The sequence below is a fragment of the Rhinatrema bivittatum genome, chromosome 7, assembly GCF_901001135.1.
Source record: "Rhinatrema bivittatum chromosome 7, aRhiBiv1.1, whole genome shotgun sequence".
NCBI classification, from domain to species: domain Eukaryota; kingdom Metazoa; phylum Chordata; class Amphibia; order Gymnophiona; family Rhinatrematidae; genus Rhinatrema; species Rhinatrema bivittatum.
The window spans coordinates 94,657,990-94,685,810 of record NC_042621.1 but is presented as its reverse complement, the minus strand read 5'-3'; the positions used below and the strand labels follow the sequence as shown (position 1 = coordinate 94,685,810).

Here is a 27,821-nt window from a genome sequence, read left to right as displayed (position 1 = left end):
CCCCTGTATCTATAGCTTGTAATATGATACACGTATTCCTTTGAGCAACTGAAAACACAATATGGTCTCGCTAGCAAACATTTCTATGCATATTTACAAGCTAGAAATAATTGGAAAATTAAACAGCAATACTCAAATGTGTTTCATTTGGATTCTCTAACAGATATGATTTGTTATATTGATAGGATGACAAATAAGTTATCAAAATAGTATAAGTTATGTATAAAAAATATGCTCCAGGGAGTAGATATTCAAACATAGCTGACTATCTAAGTTATCTGGTTAACTTAGATGGGATATTCAGTTGCATGGCTATACAGCTGAGTATCCCTGGATAAATTGCTACTTAGCCAGGTAAGTCTTATCCATCTAAGTTTAAACTTGTTATTGAACAGGTCTACCTTAGGCCTAGATTCATCATTTTGCTATAAATTTTGCAGGAATAGCACTCATGATAAAAAAAAAAAAGGCATGGTTAGAATAATTTTGCAAATAGCACTATTTTAACTTGCAGAGGTATTTTAGCACAACATATGTTAAATTTATCACCCCTGTGAAAATTTTACATTGCAAGCTGAGAAGTGCCTAGACATGCTAGAGAGAGAGAGAGAGAGAGAAAGAGAACTGCTTTATAAGACTCTCATATAAGCAGACTATTTATACCACTGTAAGAGGGGCAACTAGTAACTCGGTATGAGAGTTTGGTGGTGGACTAGGTTTTGAGGGGCAGTTTTACATGCACAGTCAAAAGTATGAACAGCACAGTAGACATCAGTGAATATTTTATGTGATTTGGAGTGATGACAGGTACACAAAGATGAGATTTGTACATTGCACTCTCAACCTAGTTTGATAGCAGCTAGGTAGAGAGTGCATCAAGCTAGGTCGAGAGTACATTGTACAAATCTCATCTTTTTATACCTTTCATCACTCCAAATCACATAAACTCTTTACTGATGGTAACTGTGCATGTAAAACTGCCCCTAAAAACCTAGGCCACCACCAAAACCTCACCCCGAGTTACTAGTCGCCCCTCTTACAGTGGTATATATAGTTTACTTATATGAGCATCTTATAAGGAATCTTTCTCTCTCTCTCTCTCACTCCCACCTAACCTTTTAGCTGTATAAAGGACTAAGCGGCGGCCACTGAACTTGGGCATATATTCAGCAACCGCTATTAGCCGCATAAGTCCCGTTTATCCAGTTAAATAGCACTGAATGGCTTTGAATATTGACCTCTGAGTCTTTCCAACTGTATCCAGTTAGACATTTGCTGAGAGTGCAATGTACAAATCTCATCTTTGTATACCTTTCATCACTGAAAATAATATAAAATCTTTACTGATGGTAACTGTGCTGTTCGTACCTCTGACTGTGCATGTAAAACTGCCCCCCAAAACCTAGCACACCACCAAAACCTCACGCCAAGTACAGAATGCCCCCTCTTATAGTGGTATAAAAAGATGACTAATATGAGTGCCTCCCTAGAGGCTCTCTCTCTCTCTCCCTCCCTTCTCAAAATAGGATTTAATATACAGCTATCTCAGGCATAACACCAGAAAAAAAGGTGTAGTTAAATCCCTCAACAGCATGCAGGTCCTAACGCGATTAGAAAAATGATCCTCTAATTTACTTAACCAGCCAGTTTTGAATATTGACCTCCTCCATGTTTTGTGCACACATAGGAAAGTATCAAAAGATTGTCAAATAGCTTAGGCACTATTTTATAACCTTGCACCATCACAAATCCAACAAAAACTAAAAGGTGCGCATTATTCAGTGCACTGGGCCTATAAAATCTGAATTGGTTTTGCAACATTGCATGAACAGTATGAATGGGTATATGATGGATGTCTTGTGTTTAGGTTACTGATAAGGCATCTTAATTGTTTATTATTAAACAGTGATGAGAGATGCACTTGTATCTTGAAACTGCAAGCATGCTGAGAATGTATTTAAGTTTCTTGCCATTTTCACCTTATAAATAAATAAATAAGTAAATGGATAGCTGAGAAAGAAAGTGGACAAAACATAAGGAACACATCTCTTTTAAAGAGCAAATGACCATAAAAGTTAATATTAAAATACAAAATCATTGATTTTTATGTACTACGGTATTACACGAGGATTAAACGTAAATAATTGTATTCAACTTACTCAAGATCAGAGAGGGAAGAGCAAGCCCTGAGAATGGTGGCGATGTCTTTTAACTCTTGTGGACCCAGTTTGCATTCTTGAAGTCTACCAAGAAAAAGACTGCATTAGATAACTTATCTAATGTTTTTGCATACTCTTTATACTGATAAATGTTTGCAGCCTTGGGAGCTATCCTTGTTGTTGGCTCCTGTAACCTGTAGCACAGGCATCTCTATAACAATTAGAGGGATGTATGTGCTCCAAGTCATAGGATCCACCTGCTCAAAGGGAAGGGAGAGATGATATCTAGGAGGATGCAGAGCGGCTGGTGGGGCAGGAGGTGAGAGAGAAAGAGGGGAGGGGTGGCCACTATGGGCTGGCAGGGGTGAATAAAGGGGGAAGATGCTGTTCTTGGGCAGAAGATAGGGATGAGAGCAGTGGTGTAGCCAGAATTGATTTTTTGGGTGGGCACAGGGTTAACATAGGTGGGCTGTAGGCAGGCAGGGCTGAGACCTACTAGTTGTATTCTTATTGATAAATAATGCCATTCACTGCACCCTACAATAGCTTTCCAGTAGTTTGCAACAACTATTATGCATCATGCGTGAAACTTTCAAATATTTTACCTCAATTATTTCAAGCACTTAGCAGCATAAAAACATTCCTTATTAATCTGTATGAATTTATTTTGCAGTACATATATCATGTAAAAAGTAAATAAAACAAACAGATCCAAACAATCATATAATTAAACAAAAATTAATGTATTCTTTCATGAATCCTCTTCGCAGAAAGCCAGAAATAATCATAACTGCAATAACATATCATTAATCATCAGAGCAGGTGCGGAGCAAAGTTAGGACAATTCACATTATAACTAATATGAAAAAAAAAAGTTCAAATTTTGGAGTCCCTCAGCAAAAATATCCCACCACTGCTATTTTGTAAAGTAACACAAACTCCTGCAAAGAAAGAGACATCTAGAACTTTACCATACCATACAGTCACAGCACTGACTCTCAAGTTTCAATAACGACTACACCAGGCCCTAGAACATTAATGCATCACCTACTGGAATAACAGAACAAGCTGGACTACTACAGAGAAACTACATGTGAGCAGAAAATACTGCACTTCAGTCACACACACACAGGCAAAACTGAGACCGACCTTTACCTAATATAAAAATAAGAGATTACAAATTAGAAACAGAAATATGCAGATAAAACCAAAATAGAAAGCTTGAGAAACTAGACTCTGGACAGTGGAATACTGAAGAAAGAGCAAAATACAAAAATATAAGAAATGCACATTTCCAAAGATGGCATATTCAAATTGCTAAAATCTCAAAATAATATTTTTGTTTACCTTTGTTGTCTGATCTTTGTATTTTTCTAATCAGTTGGTCCTTGTCTCTTTTTGCCTTGTCGCTCATTTCCTAATTCCTTTTCAGTGTCTCTTTTCTCCTGTCTTCTTCCCTTCCTCCCTCACACACACACTTTATCTCACAGACTCCCTCACACACCAAAGCTCTCACTCTCATATGTTTTCTCCCCCTACACAAGCTCACATTCTCTATACACACACACACACACACACACACACAATCTCTCACTCTACATGCTCTATCATACATACACACACAAGCTCTCACTTGTTCACCCCAACCCCCAGGCTCCCATTCTTATGCACTCAGAGACGCACATCCAGGCATCCATTCTCACCCACACAGACACACATTCAAGCTCCCATTCTCACCCACACATAACACACAATCAAGATCCCATTCTCTCCCACCCACACACACATTCAAGGTCCCATTCTCACCTACCCACCCAGGCTCTCACACAGACACACACACATGCACACACATAGATTCTCAGAAACACACAGGCTCTTACTCATTCACACATACATACAAACTCATACACATCATGATCTCCTGTTACCATTGGGCCATGGTGAGATGAGATCCACCACGGCCCTAAGGGCCTCCTGCTATCTTCAGGCCATATGACCAACTAATCTTTCTGCTTGGGGGGGAGGGGGAGGAAGTGGAAGCTGTGTGCAGGCACAGTTTCCACTTCCTCCCCCTACCCCCCAAGCAGGAAGATCGGTGGGCCATACAGCAGCAGGCAAGGCCATGGTTCGTGGGCTGGTTAGGCTCTGCCAGCAACCCTTGGCCTCTCCTGCTGCTGTTGGCCCACCACCTCCCCAGGTGTGCCATATACACTTGGTCATGCCGGACCTGGTCTTGCAGGTCCAGCTCTCCTCTTTGCTGTCGCAGGGATGGGATCCCAAGGTGACCTTGCAGCACTGGAGCTCCTCTTCACCGTTGGGGGGATGGGATCCCAATACGGCCTTGCAACTCCGGCGCTCATGGGGATTACCAAATGTGGTAATCCAAAACAGCTGTATAATGGTGAGTGAAAGACTAATGTGCACGGACTGGGAGAGGGACCTTGGGATGATAGTTTCTGATGATCTGAAGATGGCAAAGCTTAAAGCCAGAAGCTGCATAGAGAGAGGAATAACCAGTAAGAAAATAGAAGTGATAATGCTCTTGTATAGGTCCTTGGTGAGGCTTCACCTGGAGTACTTTGTTCAGTTCTGGAGAGCATATCTCAAAAAGGATAGAGACAGGACAGAGGCGGTCCAGAAAAGGATGACCAAAATGATGTGGGATCTGTATCAGAAGGCTTATGAGGAGAGGGTGAAGGATCTGAATATGTATTCCCTGGAGGAGAGAAGGTGCAGAGGAGATATGATACAGAGCTTCAGATGCCTGAAAGGTATGAATGATGCATGTTCCTCCAACCTTTTTCATAGGAAAGTAAACAGTAGAACCAAGGGTGATGATATGAAACTTCAGGGGAGATGACTAGAATCAACGTTAGGAAATATTTCTTCATGGAGAGGGGGCGGATCTTGGAAAGCTCTTCCAGAAGAAGTGGTGAAGACAAAAGCAGAAAACAAATTAATAAAAAAAGGCATGGGATAAACACTATGGATCCCTAAAGACTAGAGATGGAAATTAGGAAAAGGCTACATGAGGGATAAATATCATGGAGCAAACAGCTACTATCCCTAACAGAAGGCTTGGGGATTACTGTCCTTAACCAATTAGCCTTGATGCTTTTGACACAACTACAACATCGCTCTCCACTTGGATGGCCAGGGTCAAAAAAAGGGGAATTGGATTCAGATGACAGTCAACACTGGGCCCTGACTTTTACGGTCCAGAGAACTGATACGCAGACATTAGGGAATAAGCACAGGACTGCTTCTATGGCCAAGTCCAAAAGCAAAGCGTTTCCAAGCAGCATTGTCTGAATTATCAGGAAGGCTTCTCACCCTGTAAAAATGGGTTTGACAGTTGCTTGGTTTTGATTGTAAATATTACTACCCTTTACATAAGGCTTGGGGGTATCCTGCACAGAGTAGCAGTTACTAAGATAAGAAACGTTCTGGACAAACTGGATGGACCATGTGGTCTTTTTCTGCCATCATTACAATGTTACTATGAAAGAGGATGCTGAGTGGCTGGGAGAGAAGGAAAGGGAGAAGAGTGGATGCTCCTGGGAAGGGGGGGGTGAGGAGATTCAGAGCAGGATGTTGAGCAGTGGGGAAGAGAGCGAGAAGCATTGCTCCTGAGCAGGGGTGAGAGAGGGGAATGCACTGCTGGGCAGGGGGAGAGAGAGAAGGGCAGGATAGATGCCTGAAGGATGGGAAAAAGAGAGAAAGGGATTCCGGGCAGGATTTGGAGGGGGGAGACGATAGAGGAAGATGCTAGCAGGGAGGCGGGGTGGGGGGGGGGAATGATGCTGTGCCAGAGCCCCACCTTCAAAGGAGGAGCGCTGTGGTGAAGCCACCACCCAAGGGGAGGGGGTCCCAATTTCAGTTTTCACACAGAACACTTAGGGCAGATTTTCAAAGGTTACGCGTGTAACATACACGCATAACCCCGAAAAACTGCCCCTGGCACGCCGAGCCTATCTGCTAGGCTTGGTGGCGCGTGCAAAGCCCGGGACGCGCGTATGTCCCGGGCTTCGAAAGAAAAAGGGACGGTCTGAGGGCGGGTCTGGGGTCAGGTGGCGGTCCGGGGGCATGGTGGAGGTTTGGCGGGTGGTCCGGAGGGTGGGTCCCGAGTCCTCCGGCACAGCGGCCTGTTGCCGGGGGCTGGAGAGTCGGCGTGCGCAAGTTACGCCTGCCCGGAGGCAGGTGTAATTTCTACAATAAAGGTTAGGAGGGGGTTTTAGATAGGGCTGGGGGCAGGTTAGATGGGGAAGGGAAGGGAAGGTGCAGGAGGCGGCAGAAGGTAAGTTCCATCCGAGGCCGCTCTGATTTCGGAGCAGTCTCAGAGGGAACAGAGGAAGGCTGTGCGGCTCGGCGCGCACAAGTTCCACAATTGTGCACCCCCTTGCGTGCACCGACCCTGGATTTTATAACATGCGTGGCAGCGCGCGCATATTATAAAATCGGGCGTAGATTTGTTCACGCCGGGTTGCGCAAACAAATCTACGCCCGCGCCAGGTTTAAAGATCTGCCCCATAGTAACCAAGAGCTGGCCCTGTTTGTTTTCCCACTTACTAGAAAAGGATTATAAAGTTCACCTATTTCCAACACATTCTCCTAAAGTACAGATTTCACAGTTGCACAGAAGTAGAAAATGTAAAGGAAAAATGCTGTATTCATTTCACATGCATGGACAGATTTAAGCTTTTGAACTTACCTTAACTTCATATTTTTGACCCTACCAGTTTTTTCAGTTTTAATCTCACTGCTCTTCAAATCCAGTGCACTGCAAATAAATGAAATGTTTAAACCATTTTAAATCATAGCCTTACCATATTTAATTGTAGCCATTGCTATCATTATTACATATACTTCGGACATACCACATGAATCCGTTATGCAACCAGGCATGAGGCTGGCATTGCTACAGTAAGGAAAGTGTTGGAACGAAAGAGGCAACCAATTTCCATGATTCTACCAAATACATGAAATCTCCCATGCACATTCCCAAATGCAAAATTGCTGCTCTAAAATTGAGGACCTGGAAAACGTACAAGGCATTCTGTGACGGATTTTGTCTGATGTCGCACTTAGGCATTGTCAGCGCCACCATTTTTCCCCCAAACCTCCAAGTCCTTACCAGACTCCTGGGGATGTGATCCTCAGATTGCAGTGAGCATGGTGAGCCCCACCGTGCACTTATAAGCCCTGTCCCCCCTGCATCCCCAAGAGGGATGCAGGGGGGACAGGAGAGGGGACTGAGCCTGCATCCCAAGAGGGATGCAGGCTCAGTCCCCTCTCTCACATAGCCAATTTGTTGATTAACTATTTTGTGGCCACGTACCAAATGTTTAGGCCTTGGTTGATGTCAAACCAACAAAGCACAACAGTGGGCAACCAGGCCAACAGTAATCCTTTCTCACTGCAATTTGAGGATTGGGTTGCTGGAGCAGAGGTCTGAGGGAGGCAGGCAGCTGGAAGGGAGGTTTCAGCAGTCCAGGATTGTCTGCGGGGCAGCAGAGAGCAGGACACTAGGCACCCCAATGTTTTTGCTGCCCGCGGCACAGGCCTAGTAAGTAGGGGTATGCATTCGTTTTGAACGCATATGTAAAACGCAACGTAATTTTTTTTTTAACTTAAAAAAGTGATGAGGCGAAAACGATCGGATTTCCAACTTATTCAACTTATTCAACCGGAACTTTGGCCAGCTTGGGGGGGCCTCCTGACCCCCCCAAGCTGGCCAAAGTTCCGGTTTGTGTCCAACGAGGGTCCCGGAGCGAACGCGCGGGGAATCACGTGACATCGGCGTCACTCCGACGTGACGCCGACGTCACGTGCTCCTCGCAAAGGAATACAGAAATGGCGTCCTGACTCGCCGCTCGACCACCAGGGAGTTTTGGTAAGTCTTGGGGGGGGGATTAAGGAGGGTGAGGGGTTTAAATTTTTATTTAGGGAATCGGTGCACGTATGGACATAGACTCAACTTATAGAATTCTACATATGTCATATTGACCGAAATTGACCCCCCCCTTTCGACTTATGGACTTATGAACATAAACTTTTTGTCTGCACATCCCTACTAGTAAGCTTGTGGCCTAGAGGCATCAGTAACAAAGAAAGCATCAACATACGAAAACTACTAGTACATCAGAAAAAAGGTTTTGAGAATAAAATAACTTCATTATGCACCACAAACAGATAAAACCCTGCTGTGGATGATAAAAATAACGGTGACAAAATATGAATAGAAGCCATAGAGCAAAATGGCTCTGGCCTCACCGGAGGAAATCGCTGAATTGATGTCACTTCGGTGCCATCCTCCTCCAGCTGATCCACTTTCATCCCCCCAGCCACTTTCCTCACCCCCAGTTATCCCCATTCATCTCCTCCTAACCTTACCAAAATAATCCTCCTTTGCTCTGTGTGCTCCATGCTCACTTCCCTTTCCATCCCGTCCCTGCATACTGTTTGAGAAGGAAGGGGGCTGGATCGGGAAGCAGGAGAGATTCAGCACAGCTGGAAGGCGGTATATCTTCAACCAGGCTATTGCCTTCCACATTTTTTCCACCCTAGGCACAAGCCTAGTATGCCTATTGACAAATCCAGGCCTGGTGCCATTATTAAAGCATTGTGAACCAGCAGGGAGCAAGTGGGCATCACTCCTGCCTTTTTTGGAAGATCTGGGACGGGAGTAAGAAGGGGCCAGGGTGGAAGCTCCCTGGCCCAGGACATTTTGAAGGGGGGAGGGAGAGAGCATGTACCCTGGACCAGCCCTGGCACCAGGTCAGCTCAGGGTAGACTTTGGCCCCAGATAGATCTTGGTGCTGGCCCAGTGCTAGGCAGAACCTGGCACCGGGTACACCTCAGCACTGGGCTGGCTCAGGGCAAATTTTTTAGGGAGGCTCTGCCAGGGCCACCAGAGGCACATTTTTTTTTTTTTCAAAAATGTCACGAGTATGAAAATATCTGAATTTTCAGGTATTTTTGTAGGAAGCTTTTTTCAGTTTGTTCCATTTGGAATGAACCAGAAATGGCCTCATTCATTGCATTTTTTGGCATTCATTAAAAATGAATGCATATCCCTTGTGCCTACGCTGAGTTGTGAAAGCTGGGTTGGATCGGTTCAGAGCTGGCAAAGAGTTAAGTGGTTGAATTTCAGGGACGTGGTAAACAAAGGCACAGATAAGATGATTCCTTGGGTTCTTTGGGATCCAGTTCTTCCAGTTCTTCCTCTTCTTCCTCCCATTGCAGCCACAGTCTGGCAGCCATTCAGCCCGGTGTGAGGGGTGAGAGAAGTCCGACTGCTTTGGCCACATTATTTGAGCTGTGGGAAAGCATGTCCTGGTCTTGTCATAGTAAAATACAGAAATGTCAGTATAATTGACATTTTCTAATTACTGGAAGAGCTCAGGGGATTAAGGAGGAATGGCAGGAAAAAGAGTAAGAGGGAGATTGTAGGAGTTGTGCTGAATTGAACCAGATGCTTTCTTTGCTTAGCTAATGCTGTAAAGCATTTTGACCAATCACAAAATCGAGCATTGTTGTCCTGTACTGATTCAATTCTCGCAGCTTATAAGTATTACAATAGTTGGGCTTAGCTTGGTTATGATGAGCATTTCCATGACAAGATGAAGGAGAACAGGTTTATGTCTTGGGGTACCCAGGATGTGGTTAATACAGATGACTAACAAGCCCCTAGGGTTTGGGCAGCCTACAGGGACAAGCCAGTTATTGGTGAATTGTCCCTTTAGAGGAGCAGCTGTGTCAATGTCAAATTCAGGGTGACAGAGAATGGGTCATCATATGCTAGAATTTCAACAAGACTGCTTGCAGTTTCCCAGATTTCAAGTTCAAGCACATCTGTTCCCTGTGCACTGCCAGTCACCCGGCCCACAAGTCCAGGTAATTGCGTTTTCTCTCAAGCTCTTTCTCCTGTCAATGTCCAGGTTGTGAAAACATTGCTGGACAGGAGAGAGACCTCCATGGAGATTCTGACCGTTTTTTGTGAGGCTTTTATATACCTTATTTTGGCCCTTTGACTTGTCTGGTGGTCCCTAATTCCTGCTCAGATTCAAGTTCAGGCAGTTGATGAGGGATAAGTTGGTTGCTGAATTGGCTTTAGAAATGACAGCAAATCCATTCACGGTTTCATCTTTTGATAGAACTTAATACACAATGTCTTATCCTGTATTGTCACTAACTCTCTTTTTGCAGTTGTAGATGTTGCTCATGGTGGGAGATTGGTTTGGGCATTCTTATATGCACTTAGCACATGAGCATGCTTGTGGGTTTCCTTATGGTCCCCATCTTGGGTTTGCCAAGCATGAAGTCGTAGTGCAGTGGTTCAGACAATGAAGCATGCTTTGGGACCAGTTGCTTTGAGCAATTTATTTGAGGATCAGGTCACTTCTGTACCTGAAGGTTTTGATAGTTCATCTGGATGGCAATGAACTGAGCACATGGTCATGTTGTCAGATGATTGATGCAGCCCAGAAGTACTTTTCAATGCCATAGGCCTGGTTGCCCACTATGTGCTTTGCTAGCCTGATATAATTCCAAACCTAAACTGAGGGAGCAGGCTATTTGAGGGCATGACCACAAAAAAGTTAATCAGCAAATTGGCTCTTGGCTATGTTCTAAAGGTGCAAGCCATATATATCATGCTTGGGCTTATGAGGCATGTAGCAGTTTGTTATGAGCTGATGAGGTTCATTTGCTAACACAGGTCAGGATTTATGCAATAATCCTTTGGAGGAAGCCTCGGAAGATATATTGTTTGATAGATCAAGGGCCATATCTGTTGGGGGCTTATGAACAAGTCCTTGACTGTTCATGCCTGTGGTGGAGTATCTAAGCTTTGGTGATAGGACCATGTTGTTGGAGCAATTGGCTTCTAGCTCTCAGGGAATTTGGGTGTGACTGGATTTAGTCTCACCTGGTTTAAAGTACCTTGCTGGGGTGAGGTAAGAGCCCTAAATGAGATGAAGATCCGACTTATTCCTACAGGTTCGTGGATCTGGAGTTAGGATATCTTGTTGGGGCAAAGTGGACTGACTATCAGAATAAAGGTGGTGATTGGAGAAGGAAAGGGAAATATTTATTTATTTAAAATGTATTATTAATCGCCTAACTGATAAAAATCTTTCTAAGCAATGTACAACATAATATAAAACAATATCCAAACAAATCTTCTTAAATTACATGACAAATTTCCAAAGAGGCTTCTTCAAATAATTAAACTAAAACCAATTCCATCAATCAAACATATTTCTCATTAACCAAGTTTTAACTATTTTCAGAATCTAAGACCTCTTTCTTCCCTTAGGATTAATGGGAGATTATTCCACAACTTAGGGACAGAGAGAAGGATCTATTCCATAAACGCACATGGTGCAAAATCTTAACTGCAGGAATTTGCAGGAGATGCTTATTGGTCGAATGTAGATTTCTCCTAGATTCATGCCAATGCCAACGATTTTCCAACTGTTCGTCCCAATACCTCGTAAACTCTTAAAAGCCATTATTAAGATTTTAAATGTACATCTCTCAGTGACTGCAAGTCAATGGAGTTCCAGCAACAGCGGATGGATCTGCTGGAGTCCTCCTTGGGCTTCCCATCACTAGTCTTACAGTCATATTTTGAATCACAAGCAATTTCTGCATAGATTTTGAAGGAAGTCCTAAAAACAACGCATTACAGTAGTCAATATGCAGGAATGTCAGTGCATATGCCACAGATTTCAGCGCCCCCAGATCTAGAAAAGGTCTGATAAAACTCAGGATTTTAACTCTATAAAAATTATTTTTTGTTACCTGCAGAATATGTTTTTCCATACTAGCTGTTAAATCCAGTACCACTCCTAGTAAACTTAGCTCTTTTTTTGGAGTTACTTCTATGAGTCAATTTATTTATTTATTTATGTTTAAACTTTTTTTTTTTTTTAAATACCGGAGCTCATAACATCGCAACAGTTTACAGACTTATACCATACACAATTAAAACATCTAAGTATGATTTTTTGTTTCTGACATTATTTTTGCTAACATTGCAATAGATGAATCTAATGAAGTCAGAGCCTTCCATACCAGTTCCAATGTGATTTCTTGTTTTGATACTAACTGTAGTCCCAGAGGTTGTAGACCCAATTTAGACTCTTGAACATGTTGCCATATAATGTCATCTGCTGGGGGCAATTCATCTATCATTCATCCTAGGGAAACTACACCTTCAATTGCAAATTCTTCAATATATAACCAGGTTTTTAAACCTTTTTTGAATGGTCTTGAATCAATCTGCATTCTAAGCTGCTCTGGCAGGGTATTCCATAGGGCAGGACCAGCTATGGAGAATGCACTCGCTCTCACCTCACCAATATGTGCCAGCCGAACTGCAGGCACCTCCAGTGGTTTATGCAAGTTCAAATATCCCAGACGTTAATACCTCGGTCTTAGAGGCATTTAATACCAAACCATTCATTTTCAACCAGGTTTCAACAGAGATGACACATTGCTCTAGGTTCTTATAGCCTTCCTCTAGATCTTTACCCAGTGGGGCGAGTATTTGCAGATCATCAACATAAATGTATGGAATGAAACCAAATCCCCTAATGATCACACCCAATTTACTCAAAAAGATGTTAAAAAGAATGTTATGATTATTGACTCAGGTACACTTTTGTACCTTTGATCTCTAGTAAGTTGTCTGCATTTATTTTCAACTTGGTAGTGATATTTGAAATATGCGAAGGGATGAGTGCAGAATGTTCCAGAATGTTCCAGAATGTGAATGCTCCAGAATGTGAATGTTATGTGTGTAAAATACTATTTTACCCGCAGAAGTCTGTTTGATAATTACCCCCAAAGAGCATTGTCTGTCTTATCTCACCCAGGCTGAAAACAAAGCCACACAAGGAAAACCAGGTGCTTCTCATGACACTGGTTTCACCATTGTGTTATTACTTTCCCATGCTGAAGATGCATTAATGGAGGTCCATCTGCACCATGGAGGCAGAGCTCTTCTGCTGAAATGAAAGAGGAGGCACCCTGGCACATCAGCTCTCAGCAGGAATGCCAGGGTCCTCTTCCATCACATAGAAGAAACCTTAAGAAAACAAACAGGACTTTCACTATATCTAATACAATGTGGCTACAAAACAATTCTTCTGTCGAAAATTGAATGGTTGGCACTCCCAAATCCCAATGAGTCAGTCACATAATCAACAGCACCAAAAAGCACCTCTTTTTTTGTTAAACTTAAAAGATGGAAGCCAAGTTCTCACCTTGGTATCTCCAGAACTCTTTCAGACTGGCAGTAAAAGATGACTCTAGGAATATCACCCCTGCATAATGAAATAGTTAAAATGGTTAAGATCCTCTTCGTATAAAGGAGGTCAGGGTAAAATAAAATGTTGACTCAAGCATTTACAAACCATCAGTCTGCAAGCTGCTGGAGTGCGCTCTGAGGAGGAACTTAAGGTAAAAACAACCTTCCTCAGAACCAAAAGAAAAAAACTACTCTCTCAAGTATTCTTTTTTTTTTTTTTTTTAATCTGAACCATCCAAAAAGAGAAGAAAGAAATAAACAAAAGTTAATCTAGTCTCTCAAACTAGAAGGGAGAACCGTAGGCGAGACCCTCGTCTGCTGGAGTCAGAGGAAATACTGAAGGGATGCAGAGGGCGCACCAGCTTATGGGAGGGTGGGTGCCCTTTCAGTTTCTGCTCTGACTCCATCTGCTGGAAGGGGGACATAACCCTCGGTCTGGACCGATCCGGGTACGTACAGGGAACCTCCCTGTAAATGTTTTCAAGGTTACTTTAGTTTTCCCAGGAGGGGGTTTGGAACATGCAGGTCTCCACCCCTTTCATCTTTAATTAAAAGTGCTCGACGTTTTATCTTGGTAAGAAAGTGTATTTAAACCTTGTGTATGCCATGTCAATTCAGAGTCAGTCAGTGTTGCACGCTGACTCCCCCCCATGCGCACATGAATCTCTAAAGGGGTAACAGTAAAAGGACTTCCAGTCTCCTGCTCATTGTGGTCTCTGTAATTTTTTTGTTTTTCCCTAACAGGTGGTGCACTGCTCCAGGAATCGAAGGAGGGACCTGGACTAGTACAGCTTCACTAGCCGAGTGCCCTTCTCTCGATTTGTACAGGATCCCTGAAGGTAATTTGCTCTGTTTGTTTAATCTCTCTGTCTTTTTGTGCTGCATCTACTTGCAGGGGCGGCTCAAGGCACTCTGCTTCCTGAGGTGGCGCTCTCCCCCCCCCCCCCCCCCTCCCTCACCACCTTAGCCTGCAGCATCCCCTCTCTTTCCCATTCCAACCTTTCTTGGCACCCCCCACTCTCCAGGAGGATGACTGGCTCCACAGCCAGCTTCCCCTCCTCTCAGAGCTCATCCCAGCCACCTCAGTCAGAAGTCTCTCCAAAACTGCACCGGCTCTTTCTCCTGGCTCTTTGCCACTTCTCCATGCCCCACCACCACCATCACCACTCCAGGGCACTCCCATCGATTGAGTGCTGCACGGCCCGCTGCTTTCATGATTCCCCAGGCTCTGTTCTGCCTTACCTACTCCAGTGGAGAGAGGACTAGAAGTGATCCATGCTGTTCCTCCAGGGCTTTAAAAAAGTGAAAAATAAAGCCCTGGCCAAGACAGGGGAGAGCCACTGACCCAAAGCAGCACAGCTCCAGAAAGAATCCTGCTTTCCCATATGGAGCCAGTATTAAGTGCAGACTTGTACCCCTCCCCCTTACCTTCCTCCCCTTCACACTCACTCACACACACACACACACACACACACACACATAATTAAAAGCTATGAATTTATAACAAAAGATTTTTCATGGAAAAGGACATTCAAGTACTTTTTTTAAGGTAAAATTATCACAACATGTATATTATATTTATATGCACTGCAGTGCTACCAACCAGAAATCCCTGCAAAAAAGACACTTGGAACCCATATGGCACTAGATATATTATAATGCATGTTGGGTGTGGGCTTCACTCTCAGAAAGCCATGAATAAACTGAATTACAGTTACAATATAGTAAACCTTCCATACCAAAACAGCATTAACTGCCAGCACTTAAACAGTGACAACCCTACCTATAAAAAAGGCAACACTGCAAATATTACACCAGGCCCTAAAACACCAATATACCTCTTATTACGAAAAAAGAACAAGTCAGGCTGTTAGAGATCCTTTTACAGACCACACACTAGCAGAATACCCTATCTCAGTCACACGGGCAGAACATGGAAAGACCCTCACCAAACACAGAATAATGAGTCCATAAACTGTATAAATAGAAATGTGCAGACAAAAACTGAACTGGAAACCACAACATGCCAGATTCTGTATGCAGTGCAACAATGGAAAAACAGAAATATCAAAAAATAAAATCAAGAAATGTAAATTACCAATAATACTAAATCCATATTAATAAAAAGAAATTTTCAAAACAGCTGAACAGAATATTTTTATTCTCTGGAGTACAATTAAACTTTCTCTCTAAAAATAAATAAATAAATAAATAAATTATATATATATATATATATATATATATATATATATATATATATATATATATATATATATATATATATATATATATATATATATATATATATATATATATATATATAAACCAAAAATTCGGCAATGTATACCTAGCTAGTGCTTAGTATAAACCACAAAAAAAACCCTTAAAAGGGGGGGAGGTAAAAAGCACCTAGGTTATCTTATAATATTTAATATCACAAATTTTTCTTTACTAAGTTAAAAGTTCATATTTATTATTGCAATGTTCTCTCAACCTAGCTTGATGTTACCCAGGTAGAGTCCATCAAGCTAGGTTGAGAGAACATTGCACAAATCTCATCTTTGGTTGAGTTTCCTCACGCCGAAGGTCATCAAATCTTCATAAGAGAGCACTGTTCTGTTTGTAAGTCTCACCCCTACACTCCTACCTAAACTTCACCTTGAGTACCTTGAGTACCTAGGTGGGCCTCATAAAGAGGTATAAATACCTACCTAATATGAGGGCCTGATAGGTAGGCTGTCTCTCCAGCAGCTTAAAATACTAAAAACACTATTTGCAAAAACATCACAAAGTGCATTAAAGCCATATTACACGGTTTAACACAAACGAAAAAGGTGTAGCTAAAATCCACATTAAAGCTGTGTGATATGGCTTCGCCACAAATCCCACCCCAAACTCTTCTCCTTTCCTAATTTGCATCGCACCATGCATTATGGCATTTTTCACATGCGAAAACGCCTTAACGCATGTGAAAACGCCATATAGGACTTTGATAAATGACCCCCTAAGAAAGTTAATATGCATCCATTTGAAATTATTATTAGTTACCCTATGCAAGTAACAATTTGTTTTGATTAACTTCATATTACAAAGCACTAGTATAAACTATTTTTCAGACATCTTACTAGATTCATACGAGCTTTAAGGACTTTAAAATTAACTGTTTATGATATATTTTTGAAGGACATTGTAATGATTGTTTTTTTTCTCTTCAAAGAAGAATTGAATGAGCTCTCCTTTATGGGAAGAGTTTTGGTTTTTTTTATTTATTTGAATAGAAGGTTACTTCTGTGAGTTATCTGAAGGTGAAAGTAAATGTAGCAGATGGAATGAGTTGTAGCAATGGTAAAGCATGAGGAAAAAGACTAAAGATAAGAATTATTTAATTAAACAGTTGTTGGAGCCGGCAGCTAGTTTCGGCACCTCCCTGCCAGTACCGGAGCCGGCAGCTAGTTTCACGGGAAATAGAAATGAGACACCAAGACTAGCTACCGGCTCTGGTAACGGCAGGGAGGGAGGCACGTTTTCCAATTTGCACGATGGATTGTCAATCAGTTTTTTAAAGAAAGTAAAGACTGCAGAAATCATGTTGTAAAAAGTTCAACAGTGAATACTAGGGCACACCATTAAGTTGATACCTTTTATAATACATATTGAAGGAGCTGTGATAAAGTGGATCTTTTTGAAAGCAAACACACACTTTCTCTAATATACTGCCACTACAAAGATTCTTATTGGCTTTTGCACCAATATAGTTTCTTTAAGATAAACAACATCCTTTCTATTGCAATCAGATTTAGTTGATGTTTGTCCATGCTCAGATTCCCCCTGAAGAAACCAACAGATGAAATGAGGATCCTTGTCGGGGGTTCTTCAAAGCTGAATTTCAACATTGGGTGATATAATCACGTGATACACATATGTTCCTTTGACTGAATTTCTTAATTTTATATAATTTTTTTTATTATTGTTAGTTTACCCAGATTGGATATATGCTACTTATAAAATTATTTTAATATGATCTGAGTATTAGTGTAGTGTGTGTTTCATATATAGGATTATTTTCAGCAACACAATTATATAAGTTTTTTAGTTATATGTATCTAACTACATTTGCATTATACACAAACCAATACTTTTGATATTGATACTATATATTTTCTAGCTATGTATTTTTGTATTAAGTTCTTAATAAAAGTTTAATCATAAATCTGTGACAATATTAGTTTTGATTTTATTAAATATTTCTAGGTGCTGTTTTACCCTGGAGTAATTATATGTATATATATATTCAATGCTAAAATAGTTTATTGATTACAATTATGACATATTCTAATGATACCAAATGTATCACACCCCTGTTTTTCTAAGAGCTTGTAGTTAGAGTTAATCATACAGAAATATTTTTTGGACCATTTTCAATTTAAAGATTCAGAATTACAAATGATTTATAGTATTTTTAGTTTCATGTATTCTAGTTACAATTTTCTACTTCAACTGAAACATATTTAAGGTTTTTGAATATCCAAAACACAAGGATTTGCAAAATGTCTTTTGGTCTGGTTTCAAAGTGGAGGTTTCCCAAGTGATCTTAATAAATATTAATTTTTGTTTAACACATTTAATTATTGAAATTATTTTGATTTTTGACATTTTTTATTTTTGCTGATTCTATACTTTGTCTGTCACTTCAGTATGAATTACAGCCCAGTAAAGGTTTAAAAGGTTTCTAACACTGATGCAGTTTATTTTGTAGATGGCTCCGCTCTCCATGATGGTACAGGTTCACTGAAGGTTGGATATGCTGTGTGTACCCAGTGGGAAGTGTTGGAAGCTGGGCCTCTCACCCATGCCCGTTCAGCACAAACAGCAGAATTGATTGTCCTTACCAGGGCCTGTATAAGGGGAAAGGGCTTGTACCTCACTGTCTATACAGACTCTTGCTATGCATTTGGGGTTGTTCATGATTATGGCAGTTTGTGGCATAAGAACATAAGAAATTGCCATACTGGGTCAGACCAAGGGTCCATCAAGCCCAGCATCCTGTTTCCAACAGTGGCCAATCCAGATCATAAGAACCTGGCAAGTACCCAAAAACTAAGTCTATCCCATGTTACCGTTGCTAATGGCAGTGGCTATTCTCTAAGTGAACTTAATAGCAGGTAATGGACTTCTCCTCCAAGAACTTATCCAATCCTTTTTTAAACACAGCTATACTAACTGCATGAACCACATCCTCTAGCAACAAATTCCAGAGTTTAATTGTGCGTTGAGTGAAAAAGAACTTTCTCCAATTAGTTTTAAATGTACCACATGCTAACTTCATGGAGTGCCCCCTAGTCCTTCTATTATCTGAAAGAGTAAATAACCGATTCACATCTACTCGTTCTAGACCTCTCATGATTTTAAACACCTCTATCATATCCCCCCCAGCCGTCTCTTCTCCAAGCTGTATCCTTTTCCTCAATTCATATGACCTCCCTTTTTGGCGCATATTTTCCTTTAATTTTAGTCCAACTGTACGGCTCTGCTTGCTACAGTGCCAATTCATATGTGATTGCACAGACATTTGTAAGTATCGGTTTTACAGTGATTGTTGTTCTTTGGTTTCACTTTTGTGCCTTTAATTTTTATGTATGTCTCTTCCTTCCTTTGACATTTTAAAGTTTTATAAACTTTAGATTTTCTACCTTAAATCGGGTCAGCGTTTTTCCAAATATTCCTCTAAGCCTCCATCATTCTCCAATGAAGTTCGCTGCCTAAAGGTAACTTTTTCAGTTATTTTGTATTTTTCCCCATTGGGCTTTGTATTTTATTGATTTGAAAATGTATATTTTTCTCGGTCGGACTTCTTCATTAACATATTTAATTGTAAGCCGGGTTCAGTGTCTCCAGCCGATTCATGGCTTTCATTTCTCCTAAGTTTTTTAAGATCCAATTTGCTTCAATGCCGGTATCGGGCTGATGTTTACATACCTGCCATTTTTTCAGCCTTTATAAGTGAGCATTTTAATTGGTTCCCCTTCATTCTCAAAAATTCTCTTAGGTTTGAAACCTCCTTCTGTGCCGCAATTAGCTCATTCTAAGCCGATCCATGGCTTGCGCCTGAACCCTTCGATATTAATGCTATTTGATCTCCTTCACGCTTCGTTTGTATTCCATCCTCTGATAAGGTAACCTTTCCTTTCCTGCACACTTTTATTTCTTGTTTCATTTCATTTTGTTTCGTTTCTTCAAGTCCATGTTTTTCTTTCAGCACCGACACACCAGAATTTTGTTCTTCTACAACTACATTTTTGCTGCCCTACATAAGTACAGTGAAGATCCGTCTCTGTAAGCCATGTTTATCGATTTCTGGCTCCCCAGGGCTGGGAAGATTGTTCTTTGACACAGGGATTACATACACAGTACATATTATACATAAGGGCCCCATACTATAACAAGGACCTAGTAGTTAGAACAGCAGGCTGAGAACCAGGGAAACCAGCTTAGATCAGTGGTATTCACTCCTAGCCCTTGAGGGCCACCAACAGGTTGGGTATTCAGAATACCCCTAATGAATGTGCATGAGATAGATTTGCATAAAATGGAGGCAATGTATGGTGGGGGTCAAAAAGGAAAATAGAAAGTTAGGAATTATTTGGAAAGGAACAAAGAATAAAATTGAGAATGTAATAACGCCTTTGTATATGTCCATGGTACGACCACACTTTGAGTATTGTGTGCAGTTCTGGCCACCCATCACAAAATAGATATAGCAGACATAGAAAGGGTACAGAGAAGGGCAGCAAAAATTATTAAGAGGATAGAAAAGCTCCCTTATAGAGAAAGGCTAAACAGAGTAGGGCTCTTTAGGTTGGAAAAGAGGCGACTGAGAAGGGATATGATTGACATTTACAAACTTATGAGTGGGGTGGAATGGCTAAATAGAGAATGGTTATTTACCCTTTCAAGTTACACTAGGACTAGGGGACATTCCATGAAAATAGTAATTGGCAAATTTAAAACAAATCATAGGAAATATTTTTTCACTCGGTGCACAATCAAGCTATGCAATCTATTGCCAGAAGACATGGTCAAGGCAACTAACAAAGGGCTGCATTTTCTAGCTTTGCAGGGCTATCTGAATCCCACAGTAATGGGGGGCAAAGCGGGGGTGGGCCTGCGAAAGCCAGCAGCGATCGCAACACCGCGGTGTTATCGCTGCCAGCTTTCGCACCCAATAGTGCCATCATGAAAGGTGGCGCTATTGGGCGAGCTACTGGCGGCGATAAGGGGTCTTACCTTTTCGCCACCAGCGAAGTTTCCATGGCGTCTGCCCCGATGCCGCCCGACTCCTCCTCTTCTGGTCCCGATGCCACCCCAACTCCACCCCTATCTAGCTATCGCATGCGAAAAGGGACTTTTCGCGTGCGATAGGGATAGAAAATGACCCCCATAGTGGGGTTCAAAAGAGGATTGGACATGTTCCTGAAGGAAAATCCATAAACAGTTATTTGCCAGCGCTTATCCCTGGGAGTGAAATGTAAGAAATAGATCAACTATTGGGGATCTGATGGATACTTGTGATCCAGACTGGCCACTGTCGGAGACAGAATGCTGGGCTCAATGGACCTTGGTCTAATCCAGCATGACACTTCTTATGTTCGTATGTTGATGGAATTGTCATTTTCAATATTTAGATAAAACAGTATGACCCTCACTCTGTAGCTGAGAAAGTGCTTCAGAATACAGCTGTAATCCCTGTTCCAGGGGGGCCTCTTTCCCATCCCTGTGGAGCAATGGAGTAACTCTCCCAGGGTGGGGTATACTGTCTCTAGGGCCATAGGCTGGGAACAGGTTTCCCTGCAAAGTCAAACTTGGCTGTGGACCTCCCATAATAAATCCAGTGTCCACATCTCTTTTGTGCTCAAAAAAATAGAAAATTTATTTAAAAAAAAACAAAATAAAACTCACAAGTAGCAATGGCAATAGAAATAACCTCAAAGTACAATCCACACTCTTTGTCAATTTCCTTTCCAGCATGTTCATGTTTTCCGAAATATCAGTTCTGAAGGAAAAGTCCATAACACGTAGACAGGTAGACTTACAAAAATTAGCACTTATCCCTGGGAGTGAGATCAACTATTGGGGATCTGCCAGGTTCTTGTGACTTGGAATGGCCACTGTCAGAGACAGGATGCTGGACTCAATGGACCTTGGTCTGACCCAGCATGGCACTTCTTATGTTCTTAGTGTGTGCATACAAAGCTAAGTCATGCATATTGATTAGGGATATCCTGAAAACCTGACCTGTTTGTGAACCTCACGGGCTGGGAGTGAACACCACTGGCTTAGATTATACGTCCACTTGGCCAGGGAAATATCTACAATATTTGAATGGTAACTCAACTTGAGCTCAGATTTGGAATAAGTGAGTAATTAAATCTCAAATCCAGATCCATCCAAATCCAGATCCATGGCAGTTCTATTTGTGGCAAATTTGAATTTTGCTAGCAATAGGGAGAAGGTTTGCTTAACAAGAGAAAAACAAGGTCAGTTGTTGCATAGCTCTGTGTGATATGGGACAGGTTTAGGCAGTCCTGCTTTTACTCCCATTGCCTCTATGGACTTGTAGTAGTTCTGGTTTAAGAAAGATGTAATAAAAGTAAAATTGGGATGGCTGAGCCTGTCCCTTTTGATTTAGAGTCGCATGATCACGTTAATAACTGCAGGCTGTAAATACAAGGTACAGCATGTCATCTGCTGCTCAAACGCAATAAACATGGATGAAACAATATGCTGCGGTGTATTCGTAAAATAAATTCTGTGCTCGGTACCTCATATTCACTTCAGTAATTCTGGGGCAAGTGGCAGCTGCTTTGGCCAGTGCAAGAAGACCACTCACAGTCACATCGTTATTGCTCAAGCTGGAGATTTTAATTGAAAACACAAAGCTATTAGTTTAGTTCAAATGCAAATGTGAACCACAATAAGCAAGAAGGAGCACTTAAACTAAATAAAGATGTGAGAAATCTTCACCAACAACGGAGGCAAATTCTGGAAACGTGCAAGAACATACCTTAAGGATTTAGAGGCCAATTTTTAATACGTCCACATTGCTTGCTGGTCTGCACGTATCTGCAAGCAAATTTTCAAATTTGGGGGGAGGGGGGTCGGCCGGTGCCGTGGGTGCTTCCAAACTCGAGGACCTTGCGCCTGGCCTTGAGGTATTGGGTAAAGTCAGTAGTGTAAAGAACGGGCGGCGATTTAAAACTGAAATCCTCGCGCGTTGCTTGCTGGCCTAAACCTTTTAGGATGCAGATAAAAGCACTCACGCTCTCTCACTGGGTAGGCATCCTTTGCCCCCAGGGAAGGAGGGTAATTAATTATTAGCGGCCAGTTTTACCCAACTAACTGCTTATAACTATCTGGGTAAAACTGTTTGAAAATGAATCTCTTAACTTTTCAACGGAGGTCATTCTTTTAAACTTCGAGACTCTAGCTTTAGAGCATGGGCTGTTAAAGACGTGACCATCCTAACGGGGCTAAAAAGTGAAACCTCCATAGGGAGGGTGACTTTGATAGGCGTTTCTGCGGGGTAACCCAACTCCACCCCTTTTTTTTTTATTGCTCGGGCACGCGCATATAGGTGGGTAGTTTGCGGCTTTTAAAAACACACATTGCTCATGCACGGCCCGGTTACTCACGTACACAGGCCTTTTAGCACGAGCAGCGCCTTGAGAATTCGCCCCACAGTGGGTACTTTTCTAATTGTCTGTATTGGTGCAATGTTTGCAGGTATTTTATGGGGTTTTTTTATCAGTGGAGTTTGCCCTGATTTTCAAAGTGAAAGTGTGCATGTACTTTCATTTTGAAAATTATCCCAGGTAAATTACCTGCACACATTTACCCCTCCTAAATTTTGCATATAGTTTTCTTGAGGAAAAATCCCATGCATGATTTGTAAAATTCAGAAATGTGCAGACGAGTGCAAGCTCTACCCCAGCCGCAGACAAGAAGGCCTCTGCTCCGTGCGGGCAAACTCGCCCTTGTGGCACTATGCACGGACATTTGCCCAGACATACTCAGGGCAATTTTAACAAAGCCTTTTCCACAGGTAAAGCACCCATGGAAAGAGCTTTCAAAATGACCCTCTTGACCTTGTCTTTGCAGGAACTGCACAGCAAGGTGCCACTTCTGGCAGAAGGAACACAAGACTGCTTTTTACAACTTCATTAGTTACTCAAGTCATGAAGGGCGTGTCAGCCAGTCCTTTTTTTTTTTTTAAACTCTCCCTTCTCTGGGTGTATGTATCACAAAAATAGGAGATATCCTAGACGCTCAAAAAAGGCATTTTGAAACATGAATGCCACTTGAGTTGGATTTTATTTTAAACTGGCTTTCATGGCAACCCAATCATAGTATAAATAATCCAAGTTTTTGTCTACACAATTCAATCTTCCAAAAACGAACCCAACACGTCTATGAGCATAGAGTATATTTTTTGGAATACAGTGAAAAAAACAAAACAAACCCCATGTATTACACAAATACTTTTACTTACTCCATCTTCCTTAGCGTATCCTTTTTAGAAAATACTTTGAAAATCACTATCATGTCATCATCCTTCAGTCTATTGTCCTGCAAACTGGAAACCAGGTGTCAAAGATAATGCAAAAGTAATGAACAAGTGGAATCTTGGTTTTAATAGCATTAAAGATAAAAAAAAAAATCTTATTATTACAGAATAAGGGGGCAATTTTCAAAGCTGGGCAGGCAGGTGCAAAGTCCTTCCTGGGTTTTGCAGCAGTTTTCAAAAGAAAAAGTTGCTGCTGAGATTTACATTTCCTTTTTCCTCAGATACCATTTTCAGCTGGAACAAAATGCGTAGGTGTAAAAATGCAAAATTATGCACATTGTTGCCTTTCCCGGCCCAATCCCCCCCCCTGTGAGCACCTCCAGGAAAGTACGTGCATGGCGGCACAACACACATACTGTTACCCACATATCAGGTGGCCAGTTTTCAAAAAATCCCTTCCACTTGGGCGAGTAGCCATTTACCCAGGTAATCAGCTTTTGAAAATTGCCCTAAGTCACAAATTGCACCCCAAGTACAATGCCCAAGAATGCAAATGACTTATTACAGCAACGCATTGCTGCGTCATTTGCTGCAGGCCAAACTATACAGGATGTTAGGTCATTCCAAACATTAGCCAAACACCAACTCAAGGATAAGGATGCGGTAGGTCATCATTTCCTGCTGCTCCTTTGTGTTTCTAGCTCAAACAGAACCAGGGCCATGCACCTCCATTCACAGGAGCGATTTCCCTCTATTTCCTATTCCTTACCAACTTGCTTTAGTCCAGTCATTGCAGCATGAATAATATGCAATGGGGAACCTTCTAGATCTAAAAATGAACATTGCAAGCTTCATTGCACAGCAGCAGAAATTAATCTGGCTTCAGATTTAATTTACCTTCTACTTTCAATTTATTTTAATTAATATAGAATAAATTGCCTCCAAACACATGCTACGTCTTTACTCTGAGTTTTCAAAAGAAACCTTAAATATAATTACCCTTCCTCCACCTAGGGATTATACTTATTGTATTTAGGGACCTTTATTTTCAGATCTTATTTTATTTTGCCTGAGATTTTCAATATTATAACAAAAAGAGTCAGTGGAAAAATGACTTTGATATAACACACAGGAGAAGAAGCAGTAGAAAAGTCATTTTTCCACTTGCAGGCTATGGCACAGTTTTCACTGCTTCTTTTTGCAAAGCACCTAAAATAAAAAAATAAGGCAAATGGTGGTTACAATATTCCAGTGCTAACAAATTCTGCAGGCTGTACAATATAATTAGGAACCTTCATTTTCAGTTTTTATTTTATTTTGCCTGGAAATTTCAATGTTAAAACCAAAAAAGGAAAACCGTGGAAAAATGGCTTTGATGTAACACACAGGAGAAAAATCAGTAGAAAAGTAATTTTTCCACGGTCTCCCTTTTTTGTTTTAAGGCTTTCTATCTTGCCTGTGGGAAGTTTGAATGTTTCCACAAGTAGGATGCTGTAAACAACAATGAGGTGACTTTAATATTCATGAGCTTATTGCCTCTAATTGTCAGAGCTTAAAATACAAAAAAAATAATAAAAAAAAAAAAATCCAGATACTTTATTTCTTCAATTTGTTGGCAGAGGGGAAGAGCTCGTGCAAGTTCAGCTAACCCGACAGCAGTGATGTTACCACCAGTTAACCTGCAAAATAATAGCAGACACTAGGACAATTAGAATAGTTGCAGAATAACAGAAATCCATCAGTCTTGCATCAAAAACTGTCCACCTGCATCTCTCCTAGTTGTTTCTGGAAATATGAGTTACAATATGGTATGCCAAGGCTGGAGAGAACGGACACCCAGGCTATATCTCCATGGCTACCCAGACTGTGCACCAAACAGCTATAACACAACATGACAGCCTAACTACACCAAAGCAGTACCTAGAGTGCAATGTCCTCTCTGGGTGTACAGTAACAAACCAGAGAACTGCACAAGCTCCACAGAAACAATATGTGGTCATTATATCTGTGGGTAAGCACAGGCTCAAAATTTAGTTCCAACTCTGATAATGTTCTAAACCCCTACTGGACCAACAAAACAGGAGGGTAGGCTGTCTAAGAAAGCCGTAAGGCTAACAATATGGATTAGAGCCGTAAGGATAACAATATGGATTAACCCTTGTTTCTTAGTATTGATCTAATTTGCATTCTTCCAATCATGCATTCCTATTTTTCAAGCTGATGTCAATTTTTGTCCAAACATAGTTTTTAACTTATTATTATTTTATGCATTACCTACAGACCACTAGACTCCCGTAATCTTTTTTTTTTTTTTTTTAAATTCTTTATTTATGGATTATAATTAAAGAAAAAAAATACATCCATTCAAATTACAGTTCAATATTAATAATAACATTGAATTTTTAGATGGAAAAAGGGAATTAAGAATTAATACACTTTCGGGCGGATTTTAAAAGCCCTGCTCGCGTAAATCCGCCCGGATTTACGCGAGAAGGGCCTTGCGCGCCGGCGCGCCTATTTTCCATAGGCCGCCGGCGCGCGCAGAGCCCCGGGACACGCGTAGGTCCCGGGGTTTTTGGAAGGGGGCGTGTCGGGGGCGGGACCTGATGACGCGGCATTTCGGGGGTGGGGCACGGCGTTTCGGGGGTGGGACCGGGGGCGTGGTGCCGGCCCGGGGGCGTGGTCCAGGCCTTCGGACCAGCCCCCAAGTCGGAGCACGGCGCGCCAGCAGTCCGCTGGTGCACGTAAATTTACGTCTACTTCTCGCAGGCGTAAATCTACGGACAAAGGTAAGGGGGGAGGTTAGATAGGGCCGGGGGGGGGGGGGGTGGGTTAGGTAGAGGAAGGGAGGGGAAGGTGAGGGGAGGGCGAAAGAGAGTTCCCTCCGAGGCCGCTCCGATTTTGGAGCGGCCTCGGAGGGAACGGTGACAGGCTGCGCGGCTTGGCGCGCGCCGGCTGCCCAAAATCGGCAGCCTTGCGCGTGCCGATCCAGGATTTTAGAAGATATGTGTGGCTACGCGCGTATCTTATAAAATCCAGCGTACTTTTGTTTGCGCCTGGTGCGCAAACAAAAGTACGCGAACGCGCTTTTTTTAAAAATCTACCCCTTTGTAACCTAACACAACCTTAAATATGGATAACTCCCGTAATCTTTATGAAAGCACATTCATATATATTAAGACTCACCACACACAGGTAAAATCATATATTGTACTGTGTCTCCTGTTCATTCCTTCAATATTCATTTTGTCATTGTCCAGTCATTTTAAGCAGTTTTTGACATATCTTTAGAATCTACGTGGTACCTTCTGTTATGTAATTTTGATTTTAAATTATTTTCTGTTATTTGTTTTGTACGTTGAGTTATATTTGCTTTTTATATGTTTTAGCCCCTGAGGCAGCCCCCGTGTGGGGCAAAACTCGGCCTGAGTCGGGCACTCATAAAAAGATCATGTCTCCATTCTAATAAAGCTCAGAAATTGGACTTTTCCGTGGCGTCTAATCCTAAACCCCTACTGGGGCATTTACTCCAGCACCTGACATTGACGCACCCAGCCAAAGATTAAGGGGCAGGAAGACGATAGCTGTCCATTTCTAAAGGGTGCATCTTGCTCATATAATTTAATGTATGGATCCATGGAGAATGATTTAACCCTCGTTATCTTCTGGGCTAGCTAAGGGAAATACCTGCAGTACGGGACAATAATCCACTTTGAAGTGCCAAGAAGCAGAATAGAAACCAAATAAAGAAATAAGAATTGGAAACGCTGCTTCAGGTTTCCAA

At 41.7% G+C, this 27,821-nt stretch overlaps 1 protein-coding gene across 1 annotated transcript in view; it reads right to left on the bottom strand.

Moving 5' to 3' along the window:
- Positions 1-27,821, bottom strand: part of LOC115096168 (protein NLRC5-like) — a 126,307-nt gene that overhangs the window by 15,789 nt on the left and 82,697 nt on the right. The window contains exons 8-13 of the mRNA XM_029610680.1: positions 25,633-25,716; positions 24,023-24,106; positions 22,296-22,385; positions 13,433-13,492; positions 6,871-6,939; positions 2,160-2,243 (exon numbers count right to left, since the gene is read on the bottom strand). Coding sequence (XP_029466540.1) covers positions 2,160-2,243; positions 6,871-6,939; positions 13,433-13,492; positions 22,296-22,385; positions 24,023-24,106; positions 25,633-25,716 — 471 coding nt within the window. The remainder of the gene's footprint in view (positions 1-2,159; positions 2,244-6,870; positions 6,940-13,432; positions 13,493-22,295; positions 22,386-24,022; positions 24,107-25,632; positions 25,717-27,821) is intronic.